The 20,756-nt window shown below is 42.2% G+C and overlaps 1 protein-coding gene across 1 annotated transcript in view; it reads left to right on the top strand.

Moving 5' to 3' along the window:
- Window positions 1–142: 142 nt before the first annotated feature.
- Window positions 143–20,756, top strand: part of LOC141465229 (cytosolic phospholipase A2 epsilon-like) — a 36,903-nt gene continuing 16,289 nt past the window's right edge. Inside the window, exons 1-10 of the mRNA XM_074148522.1 lie at window positions 143–222; window positions 1,610–1,715; window positions 10,994–11,066; window positions 15,365–15,501; window positions 15,990–16,121; window positions 17,619–17,659; window positions 18,060–18,102; window positions 18,834–18,891; window positions 19,337–19,503; window positions 19,621–19,707. Of these exons, the coding sequence (XP_074004623.1) occupies window positions 143–222; window positions 1,610–1,715; window positions 10,994–11,066; window positions 15,365–15,501; window positions 15,990–16,121; window positions 17,619–17,659; window positions 18,060–18,102; window positions 18,834–18,891; window positions 19,337–19,503; window positions 19,621–19,707 (924 nt within the window). The remainder of the gene's footprint in view (window positions 223–1,609; window positions 1,716–10,993; window positions 11,067–15,364; window positions 15,502–15,989; window positions 16,122–17,618; window positions 17,660–18,059; window positions 18,103–18,833; window positions 18,892–19,336; window positions 19,504–19,620; window positions 19,708–20,756) is intronic.

Here is a 20,756-nt window from a genome sequence, read left to right as displayed (position 1 = left end):
CCTGGAGCAGTCATCCTTGGCGCTCCACCGACTTTGGCAATGGGAGGGAAGTCCTTTACTTATAGAGATGAGATGGGTGGGGCCTCAGGTCATTTTATAAAATAACTTGTCATTGACTCCTACAGGAGTAAATCCTGCAAACATGTCTCAGGAAGTGCTGCCTGTAGAAGTGCCAGAAGCACTCTATTACATGGATCCAGGGAAGACCACGATGCCAGGGAAGGGCATGATGCCAGGGAAGGGCACAATGCCAGGGAAGACCATGATGCCAGGGAAGGGCACGATACCAGGGAAGACCACGATGCCAGGGAAGGGCACAATGTCAGGGAAGACCATGATGCCGGGGAAGGGCATGATACCAGGGAAGGGCATGATGCCATCAAATGCAAAAGCATTACAGGTAAGAAAATGACTTTAAACATTTTCTTAAGGTCCGCTGTATTTGACTGAAAACAAAATCCTGCTTTGTGAGTGTGTTTATGTACAAGTTACTGTACAAACTTACAGTCTGATGGGACTAGGCAGCAATGTCTCTGCCTTGAAGGAGTTTAAGGTGAAATGCTGTCTTTGTGGCTATCAGTGGCAAAAGTCCTCCTGAATCCACTGGAGCCAAAGATCTAAGCTTCATAGGCAAAGTGAGAGAAGTCAGAGTAGCAAGGGAACAGAAAAATAAGAGGAAGTGAAAAAAATGAACAGGGAAGGAAACAATTTTGGAGGGGCTGAATTATCACCCTGAATCCAGAACCAGACTTAAAAAATCTTTTCTTCCATATTTATATGCTACCTTTATTAAAAACTTAATATTTCTGTAACAATAGCAAAATTTTGACATGCGTGTTAATGTGACAACCTCATTTTTTGTTATTGGAAAAGGGATAAGGACAGGGAATTGAATTTTATTTCCACATTCCCATTTTTGTCCTGAATTTTCCACTTTGCATTCTCTGGGTCATTTCAAGATTTACATTTAGTTTTAACTGTAGTATATTATACATTGTTCTGTGTGGATGTGTTTTGACTGGATGAAGGCACATCGCTTCAGGAAGTACTCTGGAAATAGGAACAGAATAATTTTGACATTTTTTAATAGGAACCATCCTTTAATGGTGTTTTCCTACAGTGTTTCAAAAGGGGGCACCCTGCATTGTAGAAGTATTTTGGAACTTCTGTTTCCTGAAAAAAATGAAATCTTAGATTTAAAATTTTGTAATTGCAATGTGTTTCACAGTGTGGGTTCAAACCCAGAGAAAAGATTCTGGTATTTTTAAAATCAAGTTTAGATACTCCTGACAGCAGGAGGAGACGGACAGAAGATCACAGTTGAAACCTTTATTCACAGAAAAATGCAGAGGCACCTTTTGGGTATTTCACAGCTGAAATGGCTTTTCCTTCATCTCTTTTGTCGTTGAGAGGGTACCCCTGGCATGGATTTTGTACCAGCGTGTGCCGAACCACATGGTGGTTTGTTAATTTTGCTGAGCACTGTAACACAGCTGGGTGTAACCAACTGCTGTTCTAATTGGGGTTTCAGCATAAGTTATTGCAAGTAGGAATTAATTATCTACCCTGATAATGCTGCTGTTGTTGTTTTAATGTTATCATTTATCATTTCTTTCTTTCTTCAGGATGGAGACTCAGACATCGACTCTTTGGAAGATGGCGAACCACAAGAAGAAAATGAAGAAAGTGCTGTACCAGACAAAGGTGATTTCAAGGTATTATGAACAACAGAATTTCCAACCAAAGAGGGCTGAGGGTTTTGTTTTGCTCAAAAGGGGATAAACAATGATGGCAGCAGTTTGATTGTTACAAGGGAAACGCCCTTAAGTCTATTGTATGGATCATTTTATTCCACTTATGTTTATGATTTTCAGAATGTCTTGTTGTATTTCTCTGTTATGTTTTATTGAGAACATGCAGAATATCTATTGTTTTAATCCCTCACTTGTAAAAGAAATCCATTGGTGAGCTTTCTGTTCCACAATGCTTTTTGTAACTGAAAGGGCCAAAAGTAAGATTGATGCATGTTCTGCTGTAATGGCTTCTGCAGTGCAATCTCTATCCTAACAATTTATGGGGGAGTCCTGGATTACTGAACCCTGATTTTTCACCAGTTCTGTGCTCATCAGAAAGAAACAGTAACAGGGGATTCTGTGAAAGGAGCGATGCTTGAATATTCTAGAGCTATTTCTTGTGTTTGAAGGTCAGTCATGGGTTAATTTTAGTAAGAAATTACTGATTTTGGTAGGGTTTCTCATTCTGCTACTTCACTGTCTGTGCAGTAGGTACAGGCGTTGTTTCCTATCTGTCAGGATTAGAGAAGTTTAAATGTGACTTGTGTAACAACATTGTCCCAAGAAGTGACTGCTTCTGAGCCAGATAATTCTATGGAAATTTGCATCATAATCCATGCAGACAAGTTATACTGAAACAAAATGAAGCTGAAAAGGAGGTTTATCTGGAAACTGAAGTAATACTGTAAACAGGCAGACAGGTGAGCTTTGTGATAAGCTAGTTACCAAGTAGTCCTGGTACAATTTAGGTACCAAGAAATTGAAGCAAATTCTTAATCACATTTGCAGTGTTTTTACTTTTTCACATACACTTTTCAAAGTTTAGCTTTTGTGTTTGCCCAGTATTAGGATTTTTATTTAAAAAAAATCAAAACAACAGAGAACCAAAACTAACAAACCAAATCCCAAACAGTGGCATTAAAAGATTATACTGTGTTTTCTCTAATATTATATCAATCTTGGCTCTTTGTGGCATTTCATCTTGCAATCATCATTTAGCTTACAATGTCTGGTGTCTCCAACCTGTGGACATACTGAAATTCTGGACCATGTACCACAAAGAATTTTGTAGATAGTAAAAACAGGCTGAAAAACGATGAATTTATCAGTCTTTGGTATAATGTCTACTCCTTACAAGGGGTAAGGAACCTTATCATCATGAGATAAGGTTCCATGTGATAGATGAAAACAAAAAGATTTGAACTCCTGGGTTATAACTACCTATGATAATTATACATATGACAGGTAACTTCTTGTCTCTGTTTCTTAATCTCACACAGTGATGTGTTTGTTTTTCCATTTATCTGCTCAGCATATAGGCTTAGATCAAAGAAATTTAAGGGTCATGACATTTTGAGGGGGCAGGTGTGACAGTAGTGGACCAAAATAAGTATCTAATGTGTGTGGGACCATAACCTTCTTCTAGACCACTATATTGCCCCTGTGTCTCAACAAAGGATTATTTTTCACATTTCAAAATTTGGAAAATTCATGACAATCCATTGGTGATGATCTGAGTTGTTGTTCTTGCATCTGGTTACATAGTCACCATTTTTTCTTCTATGATCAGAATATAGCACTTTATCCTATGCACTTGCATGATCACGACTTGATTACTGCAGCATATCATGTGTTTATGTGAAGGATGCCTACATGCTCTTACCTTCTGCTCGGTTTTTCTCAAATGTAAATTTTTCATCGTTGAAACTGTCAGAAGACTTAAATATGAGGGTCTTTGCCTGCTAAGAGGAATCATCTGTTAGAAACATACCACAGCATATCCCAGCAACTGCATGTGCCTTTATGCCAACATGCTGATTTTTATCTGCTTTAAGACATCCGTATTATTCAGGCCTTGGCTGGTACTTTGCCCCATGCTAAAGCAGCAGGCAGAGACAGGTCTCGTATTTCAGACATCAGTGCTTACATTGAAATATTTAAGGATTGCAGCAGGTCTCATACCATTAATGTGAGGGAAGGGGAGGGGAAAAATTGGATGCATAGTCTTAATTCAGCATGAGCCATGTCTTAACAAGGGTTAGATGCCTCATACCCAGGTCAAATGGTACCTCATTTCCCTGCCAGGCAAGGACTCCTTGCTCTTGCAAGGTACGTAGAGTTGGGAGAACAGCATCCCTTTAACAGAAGAGGGGCAGGCTAAACTCTGACCCTTCTGCAAAGCAGGAGCTCTGGCTTCTGCTGGGTTTTGGAAGCAGCTCCTGAGATTGTGGGAAGAGTGGGGAGCTGCCACACTGCATGGCGAGGCTAGGAGGAGGTTGCAGCTGCTGCCTCTGATACTGGTGGGTCTCCATCATGTGCACCAGGAGCTGAGGCAGGTGGGAGGGCTGGGTCCCTGTCTCCCACAAGGACAGAGTCTGCTGTCAGGAGCGGCTCCAGCCCCGGGCTCAGCAGCAACTGGAAAGGCAGGAGGCAACAGTTCTTGAGCCATCCCCAGCACTGTGGTTCTTGCAGGAGAGTGGCACCAGCAGCAGCTCTACTCAGCTGCGGAAGCTGTTCTAAGCCCCAGGTGCCTCCACTGCCACCCTGAGTGGTGGTTTGGGGATGCCTAAAATACAGACTGCTGAAATGACATGCTCCAGCATTCAAAAATGCACCTTGCAAAGTCAAAGGAGGCCACTTCCCAGCAGTTCATAACTTTGAAATATGTTTTTTCTTATCTACATTTGACAGCAAAAATGAAAAATACCTGTGTCTGAGATGGACCTCTAGATTCCCCTGAGAATCCATAGTCAGAAATAGAGATTTTCAGGGTGTGATGCATGTCCGGTGGTAATGTCTACTTTAGGATGAGACCCCAGAAATGCCTAACAGCTGTCAGATGTAAACACCTGTTTTACAGCTATCTGGAATTTGGTGTGATGAGTCTCAACCCTCCGACGGTTAACGCTGGGTCTAGTTTCTGTCTCTCCTATTTGTTCTGGTTGGGAAGGGCAAAGCAGTACAGGCGGGCTCTTTCTTTTCATGGATGGGCTATCCTATTTCCCTGGCTACAGTTCTACGTATGGAAACTGTATGGATGGAGCGGGTCCAGAGGAGGGCCACTAAAATGATCAGGGGGCTGGAGCACCTCTGCTATGAGGACAGACTGAGGGAGCTGGGGTTGTTCAGCCTGGAGAAGAGGAGGCTCTGGGGAGACCTCATAGTGGCCTTCCAGTACCTGAGGGGGGCCTACAGGAAGGCTGGGGAGAGTCTGTTTACAAAGGCCTGCAGTGACAGGACGAGGGGTAATGGCTTTGAGTTGGAGAAGGGGAGATTTAGACTGGATATTAGGAAGAAGTTCTTTACTATGAGGGTGGTGGAACACTGGAACAGGTTGCCCAGGGAGGTGGTTGAGGCCCCTTCCCTTGAGATATTCAAGGTGAGGCTCGACGAGGCCCCGGGCAACCTGGTCTAGTTGGGGGTGTCCCTGCTGACTGCAGGAAGGTCGGACTAGATGACCTTTGGAGGTCCCTTCTGGCCTGGACCAATCTATGAATCTATGAAATAATTTTGAACAGGCAGTGGAATGTTCTCTGTTTTCAAATGGACCTATTTTTCAAAATCAGAAAAAAAATCCAGTTGATAAGCATCTGGAAGCGCTAAAAGGAGGAGGGGAATGTTAACAGCACTGAAAGGGCTACATGACTAGCCTGAGATATTAGTCAAATACTAAATCTCTTCAGAAGTGGAGTGTCCAGGTCTGGGGTGGATCAGTCAACCCTCTGCTCAGCGAGAAGGGCTCTGGCTTGCACTTGTTACCGTGGCAACTGGGGGGGTCAGGTGACCCGGTTGTTTATCCCCGTGGAGGCAAACTGAGAGGAGCCATGTTGTGCCCATCAATGTTTGAAGCTCGGACTTCTGGAGCCGTGTTTCAAGCGCGGTGCCATGTGTGCAGCCATATTCCTCGACAGCATTGGGAGTCCCGTGATGGATATACGTACGCAGAAGCAATGATCTTTTCGTGAGGGACACGATTCTTGTGGCCTTGCGGGTAGCCTTCATGCTCCTGCGGGCACAGATAAATTTTCCCTGCTGAAACCAGGGCTACTGTGGCCATAGGCATGAAAGGGATGTTTCCATTCAGCTGTGGGGAGTGTTTTATTCACCGATATCCAACCAAGACTTCTGCTAATTCTGGTGAAAAGGCACTCTGATTAGAAGGAGTTATGTTGCTCATACAAAACATGAAACATGCGGCCTGCGAAAACCAGCCGGTGGCAGCAGTGGCCCTTGGCACCCCCATGGCCCTCGCAGCCCCGCAGCCGTTGATGGAGGTGCTGCAGCCCCAGCGCCTGGAGGAGGCCAAGGAAGGAAGCAATTACAGAAGATGCTTTTCCGGCATGGAGCCTGGGTTTGTCAGGAACGAGGAAGAGCTTCAGAGACATGGCCAAACGCAGCAGCCGACTGTGCTCAGCCCAGGCAGTGTACCACAGCGGGGTCCCCCGGCGCATCCTGCAGCAGTGGGAGATGGGCTCCCAAAGGCTGGGGCAGGGCTTGGCTGAGTGGTGTTCACAGCCTGAAGCATCCTGATCACAGCTAAAAAACTCGAGGGTGCACATTCTCTAAGGAGACCTGACTCTCAGACAGCTCAAGATGGGCACTTCTTCACACACCACCAGCTCCAGATACACCATCAGCAGCAAAGTATTTTAGTTCTTTTGATTTGGTCCCTGGCTACCTTCTAGTTAAATTAGCACCTGGAGATGAAGAAAGGAGTGCCCCGGTGACATCCTGTGGGTGATTTCATCTCAGCAGAATGCTTCTCCGGGCCAGGAATGCAGGGGGACCTTAGTCAAGGTGAGGAAGCTATCTTTGCCAGGAAAGGCTGCTGTGCCTGTAGATGACATAGAAACGGCTAGAGGCATTATTATTGAGTGAATGTGGGAAAAATGTGTGGGTGGAAAGGAAGCTCTTTTCATGGTTTTCATAGGTAACACAATTTTTTTCAGGTTGGTCTGTAGAAATGGCCTTTTTCAACTGTTGAAAAAGTAAATTGATTGTCCTCAAGGTATCTTTAAATCTCGTCTGATCTTTGCAGAGTGGCTTGTGGAATAGCATGCAGTGTGGTTGCACTGAAAGAGGTAATAGTACCAGCACACTGTGGCACATAATTTTCTCTGCTTATTTGTCACAATTTTTCATCTAACATGACAGACGCCACCTCCTCACAAGATCAGATGGAAGGCATTCCACATTTCACGTAGAAAAGCAACAGCTGAGCACCTGCTTGGAGGACAGCTGCTTTTTGGTGATGGTATAGTTTTCATCACACACACTGAAGATTAATTTCAGGATCTTTGCATTACTTTTCTGTTAGTTTATGATTGCTTTGGAATAAATACCAATCTGAAAAGGGCAACAATCAAGACTGAGAATGTGTTGGCTGCCCCTGAAGGTTCAAGAGTAAATTCTCCTCTTTGGACCAGTGTTGTTGGACAACTGCTCTCTGATTTGTGGAAGCAGCTACCATATTCTGCTAACTGATCAAACATCTATGGTAAAACAAGGAGCTAACACTGCAAACCAAAAAGTGCATTGACCCAGCACACTTTTGATTGTACTGCTGTGGAATTGTGAGACTGGGGTAGTCTACAGTAGGCATGGTGGAGTGGTCCATACCATTGATATTGCAAGCTGGGAAGATGCTGCTAGCAATAGCCTATGCTTGAAGAGTTCTGAAGAAACGTGGAGGCTGAAGAAAGGTACTGAGAGAAAAGCAAGTAAAAAAATGTAAAGAAGAGTAGTCATCCTCTGGTCTCATGGACTCGTCTCATTAAGGAATACTGTCATTTTGGAACTCCACAGCCACTTGTGTATGTGACAGGATGTATTATACAGCTAAACTAGTGGAGTAATTTACAGCTTCTTGAGATGGATGCATGCCGCACATACCTACATCTGAATATAAGCATGACTTTAAAGAGTGCTGGGGTAGACTTGCAGAGGCACAAATCTGCCAGGAATGCAGCCAGCCTGCATCCCCAGAGTGCTCAGGACAGAGAAATTTCTGTTTCCAAATTCTTGCTCGCCCAGGTGGGAGAAAGTTGGAATCATTCACACAACAGAGGAATCCTTTACTTCCACTAGCATAGTAACTTGGTGCCAAGTATCATACCATGTTATTCTTTTTATGGGAAGTGGTGGAAAATTGGAAGAAGAGACTATGAGGTCTGCTCTATGTTCGATGGAGCTGTTTGGAAAATCACGGTAAAACTTTCTCTCTGTGGGAATACAAAGGAACTAGCAGTGTACCCCCTGCTGATGCTCTGGCATCGCAGCATGCTATATTGCATGCAGCTGTGCTACAGATGTGTACATGAAGCACACAAGAGCACAATTTGGGAAGCACGGAACTGACAACAAGCCAACAGATTGACAGTCAGTGAAACAGTGACAGAGTGACTTCATCAGTCTTGATTTTATCAAAATCAGAGCTACAATGTGACAGTGCTAAATGGTTGTTGTCGTAAGTCCTTGTTAGCCCCAGGGCAGGATGCTGCTTGGGGTCTTCCACCCAAACCTGTGGTGGAAATATCTCCATATGTGGAACATCGTGACATAGCAGCAGCCTTTTTTTTTTGTTAAAGAAATCATAATAGGTTTTAAGTAAACAGAATAACAGAACTTCTATTCTTTGCTTTCTGCATGCACAGCTGCTACTTTCTTTGCTTGTATAACTAGACCCTAGTTATACAATGTTATATGTCTATATAACCCTAGTTATATTATGTTATGATTTGCTATTTAAATGCATTTCTTTTGTTTAATATGTCCTGGAGTTAATTGAAATAGCAAATCCTCCTGGGAGCAATAGAACTAGCAAGGCCTAGTGAGGTGAGTGATTTCTGCTTTCCCTGTTGCCTTCGCTACCCCCACCAGCAGGTGCTGGGGCTGCCAGGATGGCCAATGCCCGGCTGTTGCCTCTTCCTTGGGTAATTGGCTGACAGCATCTGCCTCTCCCACAGTGCGAGCATAGGTCCTGGTTTCTGTAGCTTCTGTGAAACCACTGATTTTTGCTGTGAAACTTCAGGAAGTCTTTTTGTGAAACCCACATCTCTGAGAAATGATTTTCCCATGCCAGATGGGGAAATTTGGCTAACACATTAGAAAGTCATTACATGGGAACCAGGAGACAGGTGATCAGGTGGCAGAAACTGTGTAATAATCACTAAAAAAACCACAAACCACAACAATTCCTTAACATCTCCTATCTAAGAATCTCAAACTGCTTTGCAAATATTGAATCCATTGGTTCTCACCCAAGCAATGCCACTTGTCTGAGGAAGTGTAGCTGGAGCTCTTCCAGGAGCTGGCAGCACCTTGTGCAATCTCCAGAGATAAATGGCTGCAAGAATTGCCCTGTGCTTATGCAGATCCTTCCCAGCGATGAGTTTCTGCCTTTTAGGGCATATGCTGAGGTGCCCAAGCTCATTCCTAACATGTGAGTGTGGTGATCCACCTTTGCTAATTACCCAGTTTAGAGGAAGGGTTAATTAACTGGGTGGAGAACTGTATTAATATGGCTACACTGTTTCTGAAATATGATCCAGTGTCCTTGCATGGGGTAGCTCTGAGGATGTACCCCTCCATCATTTGTTTGTAAATTTTGCAGCTTCTGTTAGGCCTTTTCTCCTTTGGGGATACTTGAAATAGAAAGTGGATGGATTACTGAGGATGAATTTCATGAAGTACTAAAAAAGGAAGAAAACAAAGAATTATTGAGGCACATACAGGAGGGGTGAAGGCAGGGACCCTTTTTAAGATCTCAGCAAAAACATTTTAACATAACATGAAGTGTTAGGAGAGAGAAGAGAGGATTTTAAATACACATGGAAAGAGTAATTTGTTGTGACAAAGGAGGCATAATTATATTCCCATCTCAAAATAAGGTCCCTTTTGCTCTGTTCTCTTAAAAAAATAATTGGCAACAGTACACATATTGTTTTAAGTAAGGTTCTTCCAGCTTCTCTTTATCTGCCTTACCATCTATTTTGTCTGCTTGTTTATAGTCATTCTAGGAAGTCTCTGAAGTGCTATAGAAATAGAAGGATGCTCCTGAATGAGAGGAAATCAGTTGATAAAAATAGCAGTTGTCAAAAAGAATGATCTGGAGGGCTCTGCTGTAACCACTTATGCAGGTGGAAATGTTTCTAGGAGTGTGAGGAAATAAGTGACCATGTGTCACAGCCACAGGAAATGCTGATTTATTTATTGACTTTGTCAGAGCAGCCTTTTGCAGATAGGACTGAGCCAGAGACAGCTTTATGGAATAATCCAGCAGGAAATCACCTTCCTTAGAAGAAGGAAACTAGATTGTCCTCTAATAATAAATAGGAAGAGGTCCCTGCAGTCACAAAATCTGGAGAGACTTGTTTTATAGAAGGTTATGGCTGAGACGTTCAAAGGGACCAAAGGAAGTTAAACACTTTCAATCTTCAGGGATTTTTGGAGGAGCATATTGTGGTTTATTTTTCCCCAGAGGAAACCCATACTTAATTCCTTACCCCCTAAATCCTCTGGAAACAATTCTCAGCCATTGGTTTATCTCATAGTTGTGATTTACAAAATCTTAGATTATTGTTACTGTTTTCCCCATACAATTGTAAAGGAAAAAAAGAGAAATCTGTATTTTTGAAACAGAGGGTAAAAACACCTCTCTGAGAGCGGTACTTTAGGTTTATCCTGTGAGAGTCAGTGACAACAGATATTCTCCACAGCGCTCTTTTCAATGCGATGGGACTTCATGGGTGGTTCCTAAGGGGATTGACTGTAACTTCGAGTAAGACTGCTGATATTTTGACAACTCCACCATGGTGCTTACCAGTGCATTTATTCTGTTCAAGACACTTATTGCAACTATGTTGTAGAGCTAAACTCTGCAATTTCAGAGCAAGGGAGGTTGTGAGTTTCTCACACACAGTATCATTTGATGGGGATTTATTCCTTTCTTTTCTGCTGTGATGAACCATACAGACTCAGAGTAACAGCAGAAAAACCCCAGTGAAACGTATAAGATATTTAAACAAGACTTCTTTAAGAGCAGAATCTTATATTGCAGATTTTCATCTGCAGAATAGTGAAATGGTTGACATAATTTTTACCAATGATAGCATTGTTATGTAGCACTTTGTTAGTCCACATTTGATACTTTTTCCCACTGAAGGCTTATTCCTACTCCATTTTTTACTGTTCTTCTCCAGATAGAATCCTCTCCCTGCTACCTCCTGACTGTAAGGATCATCCGGATGAGAAATCTCCAGCGAGTGGATGCCTGTAAGTATCTCCATTATTAGTGGTTTTTCAGGATACAGGCAGCAAGTTTTCTTTTCTATTTTCTTGTGTAGCAACATTTTCCAAGTGTTTATGTAATAACCCAGTATTTATGTAAACTAATTGTTATAAATCAGGTCAGCCCTTTCTGCCTGCTGTTGTTTCATTGAATGTTCCTTGTGCTTTCTGGTTGGTTTTAAGACTTGAATGTGTTTTTGAGGATAAGTACTTTCTCCCAAAGAAAGAAGAGTTTCTGACACAGGTAGATGAAAAATACTGCATCCTGTGTTTTCAAAAGAAGGGAGTAATTTTGCTGTTGGGTTGTAGCACCTTGGATACTGTGGCTGGGAGGAGCAAACTTTTTCACACACCCCCACCCCCAGTCTCAGTTCTAACACAGATGAAACAAACAAGAAAAAACTTTCTAAAATCATTACCACTGGGCTAATGCCATTATTAATTACCCTGAAATGACTATCAGAATATGTGCTGACTGAGTTCTGGATGCCTTGTCCCTTCTAACGCTCGTGCAGCAGCCTTGCAGTTGTGCAAGCGTGTGAGTCACATGGCAGGAAAGTGGTGGGAAGTGAGTGAGCAGGAAAGGAAAATACTACTGTTTAGTTAAAGGACATGGACTATCCACATGTGCAGTGAGGAGAGGCATTTCACACAAAATAGACAAGTTAACAGTTCATTTTGTTTGAACCAATACAGCTATGTAACCACCTGTGAAAGGATGCTGAAACTAGCTCTAGGGTGAGTGTGGAAGGGAAATGGTGTAAACCTGCCATCTCTCTTGATTCTCCTGTTTCACTGTGAGCAGCAGCAATCATCACTATAGTCTCTTGCACAGGAAGAGCAAGGGAAGATGTTCTGAAAGGCAAAGATCTGGATTTACCATGCGGTACCTTTCCCATCTTACCCTACAATTGTCACGTGTTTTTCTGGAAGGTATATCAGAGGACTTCCCTATGTCACAGCTCTGAGTGAGGGATATACTAGCCCTATCTTGGGTCATATAATTTGGTCACACTTTCTGCACCTGCACTTCCCTGCTGGTCCACAGCTGTGGCCCACGTGTGATGATGCAATAACACAGAAAGGTTTCATCAAGGACTCATCTCAGATCTTCTGCGTGTCAGGTGGCAAGACAAAATCACAAATAACTAGGTTGCAGGAAGAGATTGTGAAAGCAGAACTGAAGCAATATTTTGCATTAAATACACAGCTGACTAGTTTGCCTGCATCTACGCATATAATTAAGGTTTGATATGTTATGTATCTCAAAGTACAGTTAAGATACAAGAATGACAAATGACATCAGTAGAACAGAGTACTTTGCCAGCCAAACAGCCAACAGTCATTGATCTCCAATGATAAACCTGAAGTCATGCAGCAGTCATACAGAATTACTTTAAAAATTTTTAAAATCAGTATTGTTACTTCTATTGTCTCCAAATATATTAGAATGCCTATTTTTGCAGTTTCAAAATTCTTCAAAGCATTATTATCTGCATAGAATTTCCCAGATTAAAAAAAAAAAAAAAAAAGAAAAGAAAATAATGAACAGTCATACAGAATTGAATTGATGCTCATACATTTCTTTGAGGGGGATATATTAAGCAGGTCCACTGCAAAAGTCTCTGACACTTGAGAAAAAAAAGTAACAAAAGACTCTGTAGAGAGGCTCCAACTATGATGACAGATCTGAAACAAATTTTACATCCAGAGACATTTGGTATGAGCAGCCAATGTTTCCAACCTTAGCAATCAGCCTCCTGGCAGCCTGCTGCAACACGCATCATCTGTGCACTGCACTGTTTCTGCATTGTTTTTTAGAATAGAATAGAATAGAATATTTCAGTTGGAAGGGACCTACAACAATCATCTAGTCCAACTGCCTGACCAGTTCAGGGCTGACCAAGTTAAAGCATGTTATTAAGGGCATTGTCTAAATGCCTCTTAAACACTGACAGGCTTGGGACATTGACCACTCCTCCAGGAAGCCTATTCCAGTGTTTGACCATCCTCTTGGTAAAGAAATGCTTCCTAATGTCTAGTTTAAACCTCCCCTGGTGCAGCTTTGAACCATTCCCACATGTCCTATCACTGGATACCAGGGAGGAGCTCAGCACCTCCCTCTCCACTTCCCCCTCTCAGGGATTTGTAGAGAGCAGTGAGGTCACCTTTGAGGATTCTTTTCTCCAAACTAGACAAACCCAAAGTCCTTAGCTGCTCCTTATAGGACATTCCTTACAGCCCTTTCATCAGCTTTGTTGCCCTCCTCTGGACACATTCAAGGACCTTCCCATCCTTAAATTGTGGGGCTTTTGATGCTGCTTATTGCTTATCTATACCCACAGGAATGGTAAAGATCTGGGTATGCTTCCCAGACCTTAATGCAAAGTGGGCATGAGCGTAAGGAGAGCAGGTGGCAAAGGGATATAGGATGCAATCAAAATGCCTGAAGTGAAGAGATATCCCTGGGAATCATGATTCTCAGAGTCACCAGTCTGCAAAGCCCATTGTGCCATCTGTGTGAGGGAAACATGCTACTGGGGTAATTGGTATTATTTCTGCCTATTGGCTTGAACACAGAGCAGAAAGGCAGCCCGTAGCAGCCCTTTTCCTTCCCTTTGGGATTTTGTTCCTTAAGGAAAGGAAAGGAAAGAAGGAAACCTGGATGCTGGAGGTGAAATGTCCTCTCAACTAACACAGTCAAGAAGAAAGTACAGGGAAGGAGGCTGAGAGATCACAGTGGTGGGAAGGCAGAAAGGAATTAAAGCAGAAGATATGACTCCAGACAAGGAGAGTTAAACTGTTGCCAGAACCTAAATTATTTTTTTTTTAATCCAAAATAAGATATGGAAGGTGGAAAAGAGCAGGAGAGAGAGAGGGCTGAGGCCTGCTGAAAATTTTCCAAACAAATTTTTCCCATAAAGAAATATTGTTTTTTTGACACTGAGGGAATGTGTTGACTTTGCCAAATTTTTTTTAGGAAAAATATGACAGAATTAAAAATGTTTTTCCATTTCTGCATTAAAACATTAAAAAGTAGAAAAACAATAATTAAGGTGTCAGTTAACATGTCACAATGCATTATGTAATTTCTCAAGAAGTTCTGAATTTCAATTCTTCGTTCTGACTTTAACAGAAAAGCAGCAAGCTTTTTTGAACAAATCCACTTTCAACAACATAAAATGCACCCAGTTTGAGATAGAGCCAGTAGCTGTAGGGCGACACCTGGCAGAACCTGGTGGAGAAGGAAAGAAAAGGGGAAGACAAGAAAAAGGTCCTGTTGCAGCCAGGCGAGTTTTTGCCTTTCCCCACAAGTCAACGTGCAAGCTCTTGTTCTCCTGATCTACCTGCAGAGTCCTTAACTGCTGCTGCAAGGTCCTCTCCATTTACTACTGCCATCACTTGTCTCTCTCAAAAGTCTCTCTATCAAAGGACATCCATTCTCAAAGTTAGTTACTTTTTGCATTATATGATATCTGATCATTTTACTGTTAAAAACTGTGTAAATGAGAGTTTCAAGGTGCTGAAGTATGTTGCATAACCTGTATGAAGAAATGCTGCATTACCCTGGCACACAGTACATCACATTTTAGGCTGAAGGCATTTGAGATACACTTTAATTTAGGTGCCTTTGAGAAATAGGATGGAATATCCTTCCCTTAACCTTCTCCCCATGCATTTCTGAATTGAGACTTTGTCCCTCTCTTCCTGGAGATGGCAATTTGTTAAGATCCGATGTCTAATTCAATGAGCCCCTTCTGGAGGAAGCCTCTGCCATCTCCTACAACAGGGGTAGTTCTGCAGCTGCTTTCACAAGCCTTCACCAAGAAAATCACTGAAGTCAAGAGAGAGATGGAGACATTTGCAGTTGTTCTCAAAAGGTGGAGGAGGCTCCCAAGCCCCTCTCATCAGACAGCAGCTGAGGGTTAGTCACTCTGTGTGTGCATGCACACATGAGCACAGGAAAGTTTGCTGGTTGTGAAACTAAAGAAAGTGCCTGACTAGAAGAGGAAATTCTCACCTTCCTCTTTTATACACAACATTGCTGTTGTCAGTGACTCACACAAGGAAGAACAGAAACCACCTTTCTGTTCTAGGTCACCTTACGGTCTGTGCTTTTTCTTTCTCAGAAGGATATGTTGAACAGAGTTACATTAAATCAGGCATTTCTGCCTTTAAATAACTCATACTTGCTGTTGGTACCACGCAGTAACCTTTCCAGTGTCATACAGCACCACTGACTTTGCCACATTAACAATTGTTTTGCCTCTTTCCCTACCCAGTAAGTGAAGCTGATTGCTACGTATCGTTGTGGCTGCCAACTGCGACATGTGAAAGGTCCCGCACTAAAACTGTGAGGAACTCCAACAATCCGGTGTGGAATGAAACATTCTACTTCAGAATCCAGAGTCAGGTCAAGGTGAGGAGCCAAAGTTGGCTGCTTGAAGCAGCCTGAAGACACTGTGTATGGGGGCGTCCTATCCTGAATGGTGCCCAGGAATTGTTTAAGAGATGGCATATGATATGGGACTGTTCAAATTGTTTGACAGAAGAGATGACTGAGTTCCCATGTTTGTTTGATGGTGTTGTTTAGGAAGGCTAGAAACTGAGCTCGGTACTAAAGTTTTAGGAAAACTAGAGACTCATGAATCAGTGCAAGATGGATACAGAATTTGGGAGTTAACTAAGCTGTCATGTAAGTATAGCTGGTGTGTTGTTCATGTTACAGCAATTAAACTGAGCTGGGGAAGAATGAATATTCAATTTATACTATGTTTTTCTGAAGGGGGATGATACTTAATTTCTCCAATTTTCTTCTCAAGCACATCCCCAACTCTCCTTCTTCCCTAGAACTAGTGATGTCCAAAATGTAGAAACAACAAAAAACACTTCTCCCTCTTTCTCCAGAATGTGTTGGAGCTGACAGTGTATGATGAGGATTTTGCCACTCCGGATGACCATCTCCTCTGTACCCTCTTTGATACTGCTAAACTTCCCATTGACAGAACAGTGCTCCTGTATTTTAAGCCCAGCCCACAGGTAAGACCTGTGAGATCAGTGCCTGCAAGATCTGGCAGGAGGGGGTGTAGAGGGCACACTTACCCAAGTTTTCAAGCCTGAACTATAAATTTCAATGTACTTCTGTTTCTGGGCCTATGTATTGCATTGCTTTACCCAACTCCCATGTCTCAGGCAATGCATATTGCATCTCTTCTCTGTGGTATCTTCCATGAAGCAGTCTCTTTCAGCTACAGCTGTTTGAGCACTGGAAGTCAGTATTAGTTGATAGTCTTGGCAAAGTATCTTTGGTTTATTTCCTGGGGAATAAACTTATGGATTGTTGTTCCAGTTGGTCACTGATCCAGCAACTATGTGACTCCATCACTTAGATCAAGGTAGGTGGTTAAAATAATGCAATTAAGAAACCAGTGGAGAGTTACACAACACTTTCAAAATCTTGGGGTGAACTTTCTGAGTCCACCATGGATGACTATCCCAATAATGGGTACATGAATTGCCATTCAAAATATAAACACAAAAAATGTGGTAAAAAATCTGGATTTGACAGCCTGAGCCACTCCTCCCAGTATTTTTGTAAATTATTAAAGAGCATATGGCTGAAACAGCGTGGTAGGTAGGGGAGGGATCTGACTGATATCTACCCTGAGTGACACTGAGGCTGCACAGTTGATGCAGGGTGAATAATCTGTAATTTTTATTTTTTTCCCATGTAATTCATAGCCACTATCCCCTGCCCCTTTGATTGTATCAACTTTCATTCCAAAGGAAAAGCCAAAGTTGTCCCTGTGTGTATCCCGGTACCGTCCTCTGGAGTGCACTGCAGTGATACCTCTAGGGCTGAGCCTGCTGACTTGTCCATTGGAATTAGTGTGGTTTTGGAGCCCTGAACAACTGATTTACTCTATTTCTCAGTTTCTTAAAATGGGAAAAAAAGACTTGATTCCCTTTGAGATCTATGGATGAGATCGGTGAAATACCTTGCATGCAACTTCTTACTACCATGGGCAGATTGTTTCTGATACCCGAACTAGGTCGCTCACAACTATCTCATACACATCAACACTGCCTTACAGGGGGTTGCATAACTGTAACTCTGAATCACTCAATAATACCAGTCTCTGTTTATTATGTTAAAGTGATGGGTGGAAAGTATCTTTAACTTCCAAGCTAACAGCAAGGACAGTAAGTCAGAGCAGGACAGTGTCAGGAATACAAAGGAGAAAAAGATAGAATTCAGAAGACAAACAAAGTTGCAAATTGTCTTCCTGGAGCATCTTCATATACTAAAAGATAAAAGTACAGGTCATTTTGATGGTACCTTGTAGAAGGAAGGAGGTGAGGAAGGAATCATTAAACTGTTTTGAAATGTTTTGTCTGACTTTCCAGTCTGAAATAGTTATCACAGGCTGTGCATTTCAGCCAATTACTTCAATATTGCACACGAGGGACCTGGGTTCAGACAAGGGAGAAGGTGTTATGTAGCTACTTCATTTAATTTCTTGTTCTTGTTTTCAGGCCAAGGAGGAACTAGAGGTTGAATTCAAATTGGAGGCTGCGTAAGTGATATACAGATTCTTTAAAAAATGCAAAATCATTAAATACTGAAACACAAAACCAGCATTAGAAGTCACACTTTGTGGGATTTCTGCAAAAAAGTGCCAGACATGTTTACATACATCTTTACTGCAGTCTCTGCTGGAGTGAGACATCTGTCTGATTCCTGCAGTCAGCTTGTTCTGTAGCTTGCTTTCAGAGACTCAACTCCCTGCATTGTCTCTGCTGTCCACAATGTTGGATTTGCCTACCTGGGGACATTTCAGAAGACTTTCTGAGTGTGTGCACATGAGCTTGTGTGTGCATGCTTGTCTATCAAGAAGGGGAGAAAGGGCAACACCTGGTCAAGGATGCATGGCCATTTGATCTAAAAAAATCCCTGTTTTTCATTTTGTTTCCCAGTTCTGGTCCTCATGAAACCATTGCTACCAATGGAGTCCTGGTGGTATGTGTCTTTTTCCCAAGAAATTTTATACAAGTATTTTCTTAATATAAAGGGGAAGGGGGGTTGGAGGTTAGAGAAGCTGTGAGGTATATCACAGAATCTCCATGGTTGGAAGGGACCTTTGAGATCATGGAGTCCAACCACTGAGTCCTCTTTCTTCCTCCTTTCCTGTTTAAGATACTTTGAGAACAGGATATTTTATTGTCCTGTTCATTGGTGATATTCCACTATTTCCCATTTGTCCTATATTTTCACGAACACACAGACACAAAGCTCAGCACTAAGTATTGACCTATTGTAATTATATTATGTGAATGAAGAGTAAGTGCCATAAAAAAAAAAAACCAAAACATTAATAGTAATGTTTCTTCAGAAAACTCTCTCTATTACTGACTCTTGGTCGCTCAGCAGTATCTTTCGGTTATGTTTTTCCCAGTTTAACCCTTTGTATCTGTGTTAGTGTCCTGAAAATGGTCCTGATTTTCTTCCTTTCTATATTCCTCTTATTGTGCCCAGTCATATGTCATTGTCACCGGACGATGCTCTACAGCTCCCTCCAAAGCTTTTCATTTTTCTTAGCTAGCAGCTGCTAGACAAAAGCCCAGAAATTCCAGGAAATTGGGCACTTTGGGGAACTAAACATGTCTAAAGCTGAGAGATTTACAGCTCCCCTCAACAATGCTGGGATGTGACAAACTTTCTCACAGATTCTTGTTCTCTGCCTTTCACAGTGTCGTGAACTTTGCTGCTTGGAAGTTGAAGTGGAGGAAAAGAAGGAGCAAAAATCAAGTAAGGTTATTGCTTTATTATCTATTTACCAATAACTGTATGCTTATTGATGAGAAGATGCCCCTTTCATATAACGTATTAATGGAATAAGTAGTATTTACAGTATTCAGCGCAGTTAACACCAGGTAGGCTGTTACAGATTTCAGTGACTGCATCTTGCACTCCCTTAGGTATATGTCAGTAAGGTCTATTAGACCTACATTAAAGTTGAGATCCCAGTTGTATATAACAGCGAGAGCTTTCGGAGTCCCCTTTCTGTGAAAGTAGCCTCCACGTTTCTCCTTTCCCTTTGCTGCTAGCACTCCCTTTGGAGTGCTTTCACTAGACAAAGCTGTGATCCAAACTCTACAGCTCGGCTACCTGCACCCCACTTTTAATCAAGCCAGCACAAATTCCTGGTCAAATTATAGTGATGTTTCTCACAACCTTTGTTTTGCTCTTTTAGAGAGAGAGCTTTCCCTCACCGTGAAGGGCTCTTTTGAGGGGACACAGGATATCACGCTGGGCCCTGATGGCGTGGCCAGCCCATCAGGTCCCACCAAGTTCCACTATATCAAGTATGCAGAGCCAACACTGGACGTCATGTTGCCAAAGAAGAGGCGCTACCACCCTGTAGGTTGGAAGTGGCTTTAGTGATGAACTGACCATGAATGCCTCTCTAGACTTCGGGAGGAGGGGGAGAGGGTAAATCCATTACTGTTTTTGTCCTAAAGCATCTTGTTTTCCCAGTGGACCTGTAAGTTCAGTACAGAGACGGGCTCCCCGGTGGTGATGTTGAATTCGCTGACCATGGGAAGGAAAACGACCATTGCAGAGGTGAGCATCACTTCCAGCCTTTAGGAATAAAGAAGTCACTCGAGCTGAAATCATTCCTTCTGTAAGCTCCCATAATATTGTCCCAGATGACTGCTAAGAGGGTCAGAAAGGTTCTGATTTTTTCTCAGACTTTGAACAAAGAGGAGCTTTTTTTCTCCAACTGCTTTCTCCACAGAAGTTTGTCCCTCCATTAGTCTCCATTATGTGCCAATAGTGGATACAGAGACCAACAAGGATGTTAGAAGATATGATTCCTTCAGTACGTCTCTCTCTGTTTACCCAAAGACTCACTGCCTCCTCTTTTGCTTAGGGTCCAAACTGAGAGTTGCTCCTTGGACACAGGCAAGGAAAAAGTTAATAAACCTGCCCTTAGTAAACCGTGTGTTTCAAAGGACAGTATATTAAACTATAATGAAAATATTAGACATAGTGTATAGATTTTAAAGAAGGTAATGAGAATATTGCTTGAAATAGATGCATATACTGTATAATTTTGAATGAAATTAAGAGAAGAAAAGGATCCTTACTATAAAAAAGTGTTTCTGCTAAGAAACATCTATAGATGTCCAGATTATTAGGGACAATCTTGTCCAAATATTGTTACATTGTGAAGAAGTAGGACAACATCCAATTTCAGGGCCACTAAAGCAGAGCACTTTTTGTCAGCTAATATGAAGGCTGCAATAATGATTTTAAGACAGGATGAAGTCTTGGCAGCAGCAAGTGCAGACTTGCAGTCTCTTCACTGTGAGATTGTGGCCAGAATGTCAAAGATCTGCATAAAGAATGGGAAACATACAAAAAATGGTATTTCAAGATGCTCCAGAATGCTTGTGAATAACATGGGAAATGGGACCTACTGCATGAGTCTCAGGAACCTCTTATGCCAAGATTGTTAGTGGTTTCCGCAGTCTAAAACCGTTTAGGATCTGTGGGTAGCGAAGTTCCACCAAGGATAAGTGAATGCTTTTGGAAATACATGCCAAGATCTCAGAAATGTAACTTTGCAGTTACCAGGCTTTGCTGGGGTCCAAATCAAACTCTGACCC

The sequence above is a fragment of the Numenius arquata genome, chromosome 6, assembly GCF_964106895.1.
Source record: "Numenius arquata chromosome 6, bNumArq3.hap1.1, whole genome shotgun sequence".
Classification (NCBI taxonomy): domain Eukaryota; kingdom Metazoa; phylum Chordata; class Aves; order Charadriiformes; family Scolopacidae; genus Numenius; species Numenius arquata.
This window is presented reverse-complemented; position numbering and strand designations above follow the sequence as displayed.